Genomic DNA, 12,061 nt, shown 5'->3' with positions numbered 1-12,061 from the left:
GGATAGCATGTTATTATTTTATTAAAAAAATATATAAAAGAGTTTTAAAACAGCACTGGGCACATAGGAGAGAGACAATCAATGCTTCCTGGCTTAAATCGAAAATGATGACTCAGTGAGTCTATGGCTGCTGTATTTGCTGAGCTAGTTACTCCTTTGCTCCATTACACATTTATTTTAACTGAAAAAGAAATATATGCATATGGTTAAAAAAATTCAAACAGAGCAAAAAATACTCAAGTGAAAGAAGTTTTCCCTCATCCTCTGTTCTTACATGCCTCCCTGGAGATGCCAATGTTTACAATCCTTTGTGTGCTTTTCCAGATATGCTATGCAAGTTCCCACCAATGTATGTAAATTCCTTTAAAGTTTTACTTATTTTTAACTTTAAGGGATTTAAATCCTCAAGTGGCTTCTGCCACAGTAATAGAAAAGAAGAAATCTGACTCCATATTAGATCTGTTCCTTTGACTTTAACCCTGTGCTCTGTCTCCTAGGCTTCTTCTTGCTTGTAAAACAATGTTGCCTAGAGCCTAAAATATACAGGAGAGCCTATTCTGAAGGCTCTGACCTTTAAGGGTATTTAACACTTTTCCAATCATATAAAGATAACACGTTGCAGAATAGAAAATAACGTTTGTTTTGTTGGAGGTTTACAGGGATCTGACCCAGGGAGATAGCTGCAAGAACAAAGGATTCTAACAAGAAGGAATTCCTACACCAAGAAGTTTGCAAAAACCAAGCACATAGGAAAGCAGCCTGAATTCTGACTTGGGGAGATGGTTTTCCAGGACATTAGTTTGCCATCTAGGTCTACAGAAACTTGCTATTCCATGCCCCAACACTTGGTCTCCCAACTTACTGGCCTGTCCTGCACTGAGGAGAATGAATTTGGACTCAATAACACTTCTACCTACCTAGCAAGTTGGACACTGGGACTGAGGGCAGCTCTCCCACACACAGGGGCCTACGGTGAGCCCTTGATTATTCCCCGAGGTTGGGGTGTGGTTTACCCAGGAGGGATGGGGACTCTACACCAACACTCAGGCAGTCTGCTCCTTCTGGGGCTCTGACATTTTACCTCCCGCTCCCTGCCAGCCCAACATTTGGGACAGTGGAGCTAAGGCAGAGATCGTGCCTGCCTGTTTCCCAGCGTGTAAAAGGGGAATATGTACTCTTCCCAAGGTAGTTCTGAGAAACAACACCTGCGGGTGCTTGGTTCCCTGAGCAACAGTAAACCTAGCTCCTTGTGGGGGCAACGGGTATGATACCCGTAGGGTTTCTGCAGAGACCTTAGCTGGAGGGCTGGGCCAGGGACGTAAAATATGAGCTGTGGGCAATGACGGGTAAGAGAAGGGTGTATAGGCAGGACTGCTGCCTCCTTCGGGGTGCCACAAGAGGTGAAACGCTTTCTCCCCATCTCTGTTACTCCCCTCCCAATTCCAGATAACTGCCTTCCCTCTGCTCCTCCTGTCCATGTGTCTCCCTCCACTTTTCCCCGCCTCCCCTCCTCCTCCCCTATTCTCCCTCCCTCGGTTCCCCTTCTCTCTCAGGACCCAGAGCGGATCGCTGGCCCTCCTGCGCATGCGCAGTTGCTGCCAGCTGGACCGCGGGTTGGAAGCTCCAGCTCCGAGCCGGGGATCGGCCCCAATGGCTTCTCAGCTCTGTCGCCCTGTAGGCCTTTGGCTACTGCTTGGGGCCGGGGCCTCTGGCTGTGGAAGTGCAAGGTGAGGGGATATCGGGAAAGGGGTGAGGCGGCTGCGGGAGGGCGGTCGGCGTGTCACAGCCCCCCAGGGCGCCAGTCAGCGTGTGTTCAGCTGGATTGCTCGGGCCAGACCCCTCTGCCCGCGCCACCTGCCCCGGCGCCCCGGCCACAGCTGTCCAGGGCCAGGTGTGCCCCTGCGCCTCTTGGCCCAGCCGGGCTCCCCTCAGTCCGCGGCTGGCATCCGCTTCCCCTCTCCCGCCGGCGAGTCCTCCCCTCCCGGTCTTCCTCTCCTTGGCCGCCGACCCGTCCCCACCACTGGGCGGGCTGTGTCCCGGGCGGGCGGGGTCTGCACACCCGGACGGGGCGGGCGGCTTGGGCTGGGGCTGGGGCTGGCCTCCGAGCGGGGCTGCAGCCCGCGTCCCCCACCCCGCTCTCCCTGCCCCGCGACCCCGGGGCTGCCTTCCTCTCCCTTTCCCGATCCCTGAGGTCCAGATTAGCGGCGTGGGCGCTGCTCCCCAGGCTGAGAGCCCGCGGCTGTAACTCCCAGCTTCTCCTGGTGGAGTCGGGAAAAGGGAGCGGCAGTGCTGAGGGAGCTTCTGTCTCCTTGATCAGGATTTCTGCCCCAGATAAGTACCTTGAACACTTTCAGGTGTTATGATGGCGGTGCTTGTTGATGTCACATGTTTTTATACTGAGAGGGATTACAGTGGTGAAAGCAGGGCTTGGTTCAGTTAAAAATGAGCTGAAGGCATGAGGCTGTCTCATCCTCCATCATTCACTCTCCCAGGGTGAAACGTGAGACCGTCGATCTTAAAAAGATACTTATAGTCCCTAACTAGTCCAGCCCAGCTACTGTGTGTTAACAGGAACAGCACAACCTGAGGCGTTGGAGACCCAGGGACATTGCACTCCTAAAGAGCTCCTGGCAAAATCTGGTTTGTTTTGTTTTTTTTTGTTTGTTTGTTTTACTTAAATTGTGGGACAGACTAGTAGTATAGAGGGAAAAATAATTGGCAAGAAGGATTTTTTCATATAACAGCTTTATTGTGATATTGTTCACACACCATGAAGTCCACCCACTTGAATGTTACAATTCAGCAGCTTTTAGCATATTCACATTTGTGCAACCATTATTATTCCAGAACGTTTTCATCACATCAGAAAGACCAGTTGAAATGCATGACCTATCCACCCCTTCCCAGTGGTGGTTCTAAAGAAGTTTCTTGGCTGTTCCTGACCATAAATTAACTTGTTACATTCCATGAAATATCTGGGAGGAATTCTAATCAGAATTGCAATGAATCTGTCTTTCAAAGCAGGAAGAATTAATGTCTTTATGGCATAAACTTCTTCTACACATGAATATATCTGGGACCCTATCTTTTCATCTGTCCAGAGCCAGGCCTATGGGAAATCCTCATTAATTCTTGGGTTTGTGAATGATGAGATTCAATACATCATTAGATGGAACTGTAGCCTTTCACTGAAGAGAAAAGTAACCTCGTAGAAGCCAAGTGATTCTCTGATGGTTAGAATGAGAGACCGCCAGTGCTGGAGTATTCGAGTGGACTTGGTGCTTGCAGAGTTCTCCACCACCTACAGCTAAGGGGATTACCGTGTTCTTTTACTTTTTTTTTTATGGCGTTGCTTTTATTTTTACTTATTATATAAAATTATTTTTTATTGAAGTGTTGTAAATTTACCATGTTAGCTTCAGATGTACAGCAGAGATTCAGTTATAAGCTTATGCATATGTATATAAATGTTTTTCAGATTGTTTCTAGTACAACTCATTACAAGAAATTGAAAATAGTACCCTGTGCTATATAGTAGGTCCTTGTCATTTATTTTATATTTATTAATGTGTATCTGTTAATCCTCCCTTTCCTGCCTGCTAACAACAGTTTGCTTTCTATGTCCATGAGTCTATTTCTAGCAGCACCGTTTTTGCTAGCAATATATGCTGGTTGGCTCTTTTCTGTTTCAGTAGTTCCATCTTATGTGTGGGCGTTTTTCTTCTGGTGGGCCTGTGTGTGGTTTGCACACGTGATAATAGAGATCTGTATTTGGGAGAACTCCAGGCCTCGTGTAGTCCCTCGTATGGAGCGCCCACTGAACTGAGGCTTGAACTTGGAAAAAAACAGTAAATGTTGGAATTTCCACTATGGTTGAGACTTCCAGGTTTCTATAACCTCTTTAGCCCACCTAAATTTTGGCTGCACCCAATACTGGATAATTTGGTGGAACTTCATGGTATGGTGGTGTAGAGACAGGGCCTTGTATGCTTCTTCTCTTTCCTTTTTCTAACAATCATTTTCCTGGGCCTTCCAGGTACTCCCCCAGAAGGGCCCAGGGCTGGCTTGGTGCTGCACTGAGGCAATATTTGTTAATAAGTCCCTTTCCTCATCTCTTCTGAGCCTCCATTTCCTTCTCTACACAATGAGGGCTTAGACTAGATAAGTGCTTTTCAGTTTCTTTTAAAGCCATGTTTCCTTTGAGAAACAGAAAATTCAAATCTCTCCTCCCATCACAACCCTTTAGATTTTGACACGTCCTCCAAGGAGTCACATAGCTCTTTGTGGTAAATTGATGTGATTGTGATTCCACGTGGCACAGAAAAGACTCTTCAGAGATTTATTGCAGGGAGAGGGCAGGAAAGGGGCAGTATGTCACACTTTCTTGTGTGAGCACTGGAGCAAAGGCTTGGGTTTAAATACAGTGTCTGATGTGGCATCTCTCTAATCTTGCACAATGTGATAAACCTCTATCCCTAGTTTCTTAATGTGTCAAGTTGGGGTGGTAATGTTTTAAGGCTTTTGTGAAACATTATACACATAAGCCATTTGTGTCTCGGTAGATACAAGACCTGCTAGAGAGTCGGAATTTCTTTAAAAATACATATATATTGTCCACATCACTCTGTCTGTGTGTATTTTGAAGTTCCTGGAGGGTGAGGGTTGAGTGTAATGTCCATCGTGGGACAGGTGGCCCATGGTTCTGTGTGCCTCAGATTGCCCCCTCCTCCCCAGTCCTCTTCCTCTCAGTCCAGGATGAAGTTCCCTAGTAGATTTACACACAGGTCTTGTGGAAATGGCTTTTCATTTTATTGTTTCACCAAGGAGGGTTGCCATCATGATCTCTGTGGTCAGGTTTTGGTGACCTGAAGGCTATGCAATTGGGGATTTCTATTTTATAAAAAGAAAAAAAATTACAAATACAAAATTAGACCTAGGTTGGTGGCAGGGGCTTTTGAAAGTGGGGACCATTAGCTTTTTTAGCTTCAGGTGCAGTGGCCTCTGGCCACGAGGACACATCCTCATGCTCTGAATTTGGAGGGACCAGTGGGTTCAGTGGGAATATTTACTGAGTGCATCTCATGGGCTGCGCATTCTCTTATTTGTACTGTGTGTTCCTTATTTGAGATGGTGAGCTGATTTAAACTCAATAGCCTCTTTAAAATAATAGACTTTTTATTTTTAGATGTAATGTAGATTCCCATGTAGTTGTAAGAGATAATATGGAGAGGGCCTATGGACTCTTTGCCCAATTTTCTTTAATAGTTCCATCTTGCAAAGTTGGGGTACTATTCATTCGTGACTCACTAACCCTTTTAGGTTTGTGTTATTGCCCTCATTTCTATTTATGAATAAACTGGTGTTGAGAGAAGCACACAGGTCTGCCCAGGTCACCCACGTGGTTAGTGAAGATTTGGGTGGAACGTGGGCATGGCATTTCCAAGCAGTACCATTATGATGGTCTGTGGCAGGGAGCAGCATTCACTTTGCTTGTTTATTCATTCATTCAACAAACATTTATTGAATAAACTCTGTGGGTCAGATGCTTTCATAGGGTTATCTGATTCTTCAGCAGTATGGAGAATCAGGTAATGTTTTCTTTTTTTTTTTTTTTTAATATGAGAAAAATATCTCTGAGAGGTTATAATCTCCCCAAAGGAAAAATAGCTCATAAATGAGGGATAGTACATTTGTACAGTTCCTTCTTCTTATGCAAATGGTACCCTAGGCATTTTACATTTGCAAACTTCCATAATCCAGATATATTCTTGTAAGGCAAGTAGTTTTTTTTTTAATTGAAGTATAGTCAAGTTTACAATGTTGTGTCAATTGCAAGGTGGTTTTTTTTTGAATTTTGAATGGAGAAAATATTTTTTGAGGGGGTTAATTAAGTTTATTTATTTGTTTCATTTTTCTAAAATGAGGTACTGAGGATTGAGCCTAGGTCCTTGAACATGCTAAGCACGTGCTCTACCACTGAACTGTACCCTCCTCCCCAAAGCAAGTTTTCTTACCCATTATTCTGCACCTTAGGAGTTCAAATAAATTGGCGTTGAAATCCAGATATTTTGATCCTACTATGGTTCTTTGCATTATATCCTGCTGAGGGGTGGGGAAGCAGTTCCTTTATTCATTCATTTATTCAGCAGTTTTGAGCACCGACTTTGCATCAGGGCCTGCCTAGGTGCTTGGAAACAGAAAACAAGAAATGATCCTTTTCTGCAGGGGATGGAAGCCTAGACCAAAAGCTGGGTAATGTGATCTGAGCTTCAGTAGCCATGTGCAGACGCTGAGGACAAACTTATCCCCGATTTGCTTGGACTTCCCTTGCCTTCTGGCTGGTGCACACCAGGTCGCCGCATCCCAGTGAGGCCCGCAGCCCACAGCACAGTATGTACATCGATTTACCCTCCCTTCTCGGCAGCGCCTGCAACATGAACGCCCCTGACTACATGCAGTGCGCTGAGGACCACCAGACTCTCCCGATTGTGGTCCAACCCGTGGGGATCATCTTAGAGAATTTCTTTTGCATCTATAATGGAATCTCCTTGGTGAGCCAGATCAGACCGTGCGGCTCCCAGTGGGCACTCTGTATCTACTATAGGTATCTCTATGCGCCCGAGAATGGATGGAGTGACTTCCAGACCCACCGCAATGTCATGGGCCTTGTCACCATTACTGACTGCCTCTTGGCCAAGACCTTCTAGAAGCTCCACGCACAGAGGAGCTGTATGGCACCACGCTCTACGACTCTCAGCTCTTTGTCTTTGTGCTGTATGGGGAGGTGGCCGAGCAGCCGCACACCGACGTGGCCTTCAATCTACGAGGACTGCAGGGTGGTGGAGAAGAGGATCGACGACTTCACTGAGTCACTCTTCATCTTGCCCAAGTCCAAGTGGCTGGATGGGGACCCCGAAAATTCTGGGGAGAAGACCCCCCTCCTCTACATCCTATTTGAGAAGGAGGACTTCGTGGGACTGGACACAGACAGCAGGCAAGTCAACCTGAAGGCCGGGCCACCCTGGCTGTGTGACAGATTGCTTCCCTACATCCAGAATGGGATCATCAAGGAGGAGGGCTTTCTTGTAGCCAAGGCGGGAAGGAGGTGTAGCCCGCCGGTTTTCAGACGTTTAAAACTAAATCCGCCTTTGTTTCAGAGAGATCCTTTTAGGGTTAGTGTGGACACTTACTCCCCTCTTTCAGCCAGGACACTTGGGGGGACCCCTGGAGTTGCTGTCCAATAGAGTAGCCACAGCTACTGTTGTTAGTAGTGCTGGGGAGGAGGCCGGTCTGAGCTGAGATGTGCTGTAGGTCAAATGCACATCAGACGCTGAAACTTGTCTAGTAAAAAGAATATAAACTATCTTGTTACTTTCTATATTGATTACACGTCAAAATGATAGTATTTTACATACAGTAGAATAAGTAAGGTCTGTTCTTAAAATCAGTTACTTGGTTTTTTTTTTTGTTGTTACATTTTAAACGTGGCAACTGAGAAACATTATTTACATGACTCTCATTTCATTCCTGTTGGACAGCCTGTCCTGGGACAGTTTCATCCCTTTGCTTATAAATGAGACTCTGAATCCCGAGACGCAGAACGAGGTGCTGGTTGAGCTCAGGGTGGAGCCGATGTCTCCTGCCTCCCAGGCCCAGCACCAGCACGGCTCAGGCCCTCTCCCCTGCCTGACAGCCACCATGCCAAGTTAGGGCATCAGAAACACTGCCAGGGGCTTCCGAATTAGCTCCTTACGCAGGGAAAGGCATGTCACGGTGTATGGGACACAGCAGGGAAAAATTCGTCCTCACTTTGTCCCTGTGATTAGGTCAAAGGCCCCACTCTGCCTTGGAAGTGCAGATGATCTCTTCTGGGCTGCCTAACCCCTCACCCTCTACTATGTTTCCCTGTGTATCTTTCAAGCTGTCCCTCGGGCAGAAGAGGGTGAGACGTCTTTGCCGAGAGGTGGTCCCCCTTTACTGGGGAGAGTGAGGTGAGCTGTGTCCCCCCGGCCTACGGCCTCGGGCCTTGAGTCTGGAGAGCGCTCATGGCGGTCCCACAGGTGACGGTCGGAGGACATGGCACGTGCTGCCGGGCCCGCTGTGCAGGAGGGGCTCTGTGATTCTCTGTGATTCTAAGGTCAGATTCTACTTTCTTGTTGTTGGTAAGATGGAGGAGAAGATGCCAGAGAATTGATAAAAAGAAAATCCACACCAGTCCTGTGAATGACAGACACAGGGGATCCGTGTCCCACCTGCGTGTGGTGCCTGGCAGGCTCTGGAATAATTTTCACTTCCTCCCCGGACATTCCTCTATGGCTTAAGGAAGGGGAGAGGCATGTCGTGGCCATGATCTGTACTTGTCCTCACAGGGCCCTGTGATCTACATGCCCACACTACACTTCTGCTCCTTGGAGATGAGGTGTCAGGTTTAGGAAACTGGGCACTGCTGAGGGCATAGCTGCCAGAACCGTGCTACACCAAGGCTGGCTCCGTTCACCTCACCTGTCACCTGTTGAGTCCTAAGGCGTCATTCAAGGTAGGTGCATCGGTGCAATGAAAGCAGGGACCTCCTTCACCCCCTGGACAGACTGGTGGGTGATCAGTGGAAGCCTGGAGCCCTGCCCCAGCCCCACGCCAGTGCCTCCTATTTTGTCATAGGAGGCACTGGTGACATTTTTGCTCAGCAACTGCTTGGCTCTGATTCTGCAGAGCCAACAGAGAATGCCAGCTTGTTTTTGCCTTTTGAAGTCTGCCCTTGGGATTTGGCGGAGTAGCTGGATGTGTGCTTAGCCCATAGTGGTTGACACTGTCACCATTGTTTACCCAGAACCTCGTGTACCAGGCATGGCTGCCGGCATCAAAATACAGCAGCACATTAAACCTCCCTCCTGGTGGGTCTGTCTGTTCTGGTACCATAAGGGCTCAGCCAGCATCTGAACGTCAGTGAGATAACGTGGCCAGTGAGCTCGGGTCAAGCACGTTCTCCTCCAGTGACTTTTACTCCATTGTTGCTTTTACTATTACACAGTCATTAATTTTTTAAACAATGCTTTGGTTCAGGAGCAGAACCTAATTCTCCCCTGTTCCTCTTGGTGGGAGTGAGTAAAGTTGTCCAGCTTGAAATGCGACCACATTTTCTAGCTCAAAAGCTGTCTACACGCATCTAGGTGAAGTTTTGGTTTGGGGCGCTGACCACGTTGGGGTCCCCCGGCAGCATCGCTCCCCTCAGGCCCCTGCCTTCCCTGGATCAGGAGGTGAGGGTGGGTCTCACCGTCCCCGCGTCCCTGTCCTCATCACACTCACGTAATTTCTTGTAAATGCTGTCAAAGTCATTTTTGTTCTCGTGTGTTTCTAATTTTGGCTGTTCCTCTATTCCTTTTTCTATTTTCCTTTATCCCTTATACCACCCCGTGAGCATGTTGTTCGGTCTGAAAATGTGGGCTGTGCACACCCTGCATTGGAATAGCCAGATCGCCCTCTGTGCCGTCTCCATCGCTATAAAAAGCAAAAACTTAACAGTTGCCATGATTCGTATATTATCCTAGTCATCTTATTTTCTACTTTTTTGGAATTTTTGCTATGTTAGCACATCACCCACTGGAGTTTGATATCTGTTAAAGTCCTTGCTTTGAGGAACCTATTAGTTCGTCCTTATATTTGGTAACAAATGCTCTCTTACTAATTTTGTTTATTTGTTTTGAAGAAGTGAGATGCGAATTGATTTAGGCGGCTGCTGAGGGATTTTTTTCATGGAGTATTTAAACTTGGAAAGTCAAAATCTGCAGCACCTTGCTTGATTCTGGCTTTTACACAAACGTGCTCGGCACACGGTTCCTGGCTGTCGCTGTGTGACGTGCGTGACGGCGCTTCCTGGCCGGCGGTCACTGGTGAGGAAGTGGCCGGCTCGGGGGTGAGCAGCTGCAGGGGACGCTGTTGGAGGAAGCAGTCACCGGTTTTTTGTTTTTTGGTTTTTTTTTTTGCATTCACCTTCCCAGTGCCATTTACTTTACTTTGCATTCATAGAGGGGCAGGAGCGGGCCTAAAACCATGCCACTCTTTTGTTCCCTTTATGAGGCTGGTTTTTCTAAGTATCAGGAAAACATTGCCTTGTCCTAAGGAGCTGGTTCACTTGGATCTGGTGGACACAGGGACCCCTAAATGGGACCATAGCTTCCTCTCTGCTTCAGCCAGTGGGCATTCAGAGCCGGGTCTGTGGTTTGCCTCAGCAGCCGTGCAGGCCTCCCTGCACCGGCCTTTACTTTTACCCCTTTTTGGCAGTAAATAGCTGACTCTGTGTCTGTTGCAGCTGATGTCCACCACTGACGGCCGTGTGGTTATTTTGCGGTAGTGAGTCTCCAACACCCCTGTCAGCCGTGAAGGGACCTTGCATTCTCACCCCGACCCTGGTTCATCTCACCCAGGGAAAGGGCTTGGCCACCACCGTCATGCTGGACATGAGGCCTTGTTTCTCCTTTCATGCTCTGGTCCAAATGTGGACACTTCATCCTTCACTGACTTGGTCTCGCTTGAGACAGTCCAGACTTTCTGAAAGAGTCCATCACATTCTGGGGGGGAACAGAACAGAAGTAAGGGTCGCAAGTAGGAATCTAGGCTGTCTGGGTTGGCAAATGCAGGCTGGGATCTGTGATGGCCGGTCTGTGCCCTGGAAACTGGCCTTTCCCGTGGCTCCCGAGAGAAAAGGGGTCGGAGCGAGAACAGACTTGCCTGGGTTCCTACCATCCTCATCTGCTCACTGACAGGAGTGTCAGCTAACTAGGAGCTCCCCCAGACCTCGGGCCCTTCAAACCTCAGATCACGGGAGATCCTTGAGTCCCTTCTTCTGGTCCTTCTTTGTGAGAATCCAGTGCCTTCTGAGGTGACTGGCAGCAGGAGATGCCTCCCCCTCCAGGGAACTCCCTTCGGAGGACTGTGACTCAGTGCACCTTGCTGTGAGCTTGTGGGTTTCCATCGTGCTCCCTGCAGAACCAGACTTGAGACTGGCTTAGCGACAGAAATAACAAGACTGATTCCAGGGCAGGGCCAGGTGGAGGGAACAGTGGAAATTGAATGTGACCTCAAACACCTAGGTGGGTGCTGGGGCTGTTACTAAAATGGGGAGCCTGGGAGGTACCTGCCAGGAATCGAAGTCTAGAGTAAATGGTGGACATAAGGCCTTTTTTTTTTTGACATATGGCATTTTTAAGATGCCATTTGTCATCCAAGTTAGGACTTCCAAGAGGCACTCGTGTCTATGAGCCTGGGGCTCAGGTGAAGGAGCTGGACTAGAGATACACATTGGGATTCGTCATTCTTAGCTGGTGTTCACAGCCGTGCAAGTGGATCAGCTCATCTCAAGAGGTGCAGACTGTGTCTGAGGGGGGGCAGGGCTGTGTCTGGTTTGGAGGAAAGCCCGGACCATGCAGCTTTGGTGTGTCAGACAGCGGCGTTTGTGATTTTCAGAGCAATGGCATTTATCCTTAAGGTTCTGGGGGGTGGGCAGGCCCACCCAGGAAGAAATCTGAAGAGAGGGTTTTGGCCACGTGTGCGCATCTTGGGACGATCCAGAGGCTGCAGGGTCCAGAAGGGGAAACTCCTCAGAAGCTGAAGTCGGAGTGGGGAGTTGGGAGAATGTAGTCACACTCTCCTGTGATGAAGGGAGGGAGTCCTAGGGAGTCCGCACCCTAGCGGACTCTCTTTCCCACGAACAAAAGGCGATCAGACAGAAGATTTGAGGTAAGAAGGGATGGGCGTTGGGAGAGGAGCCAACCTGGAGAACGGTGGTTGAACAATTCTTGAATAGTCTCCCTGAAACATAGAGTTAAAAAAACCCAGACTCTTAAGAATATTGATAGTGACTGGGGAGGAGGCAGTTGTTTTTCTGACCTCCTAAGGGTAAGGTATGTATCCGGGGATATACAGAAGAATCGGGCAGTCTGTTCCTGGGGCTTCACCCTTACCAGGGGGAACAGTGCAAGTTTAAAGGGGGAGAAGGGCAGCGGAGGGAAACTAGCCAGGCCCCGTGTCACGTACCAGTCGGCCGCCCTACTTGCGTGTTGCATTC

General features: G+C 48.3%; 1 protein-coding gene across 1 annotated transcript in view; it reads left to right on the top strand.

Annotated features, from left to right (window-relative positions):
• The first annotated feature begins 593 nt into the window (after positions 1-593).
• The window catches only part of LOC140690314 (trafficking protein particle complex subunit 9-like), a 329,996-nt gene continuing 318,528 nt past the window's right edge, over positions 594-12,061 (top strand). Inside the window, exons 1-2 of the mRNA XM_072952011.1 lie at positions 594-972; positions 1,447-2,524. Coding sequence (XP_072808112.1) covers positions 780-972; positions 1,447-2,363 — 1,110 coding nt within the window. The 5' untranslated portion in view covers positions 594-779 and the 3' untranslated portion in view covers positions 2,364-2,524. Of the gene's footprint in view, positions 973-1,446 lie in introns of the transcript that reaches the window.

Source organism: Vicugna pacos, chromosome 30 (assembly GCF_048564905.1).
Source record: "Vicugna pacos chromosome 30, VicPac4, whole genome shotgun sequence".
Lineage (NCBI taxonomy): Eukaryota > Metazoa > Chordata > Mammalia > Artiodactyla > Camelidae > Vicugna > Vicugna pacos.
Note: the sequence above shows the minus strand (reverse complement) of the source record. Positions and strands in the feature narration are given on the sequence as shown.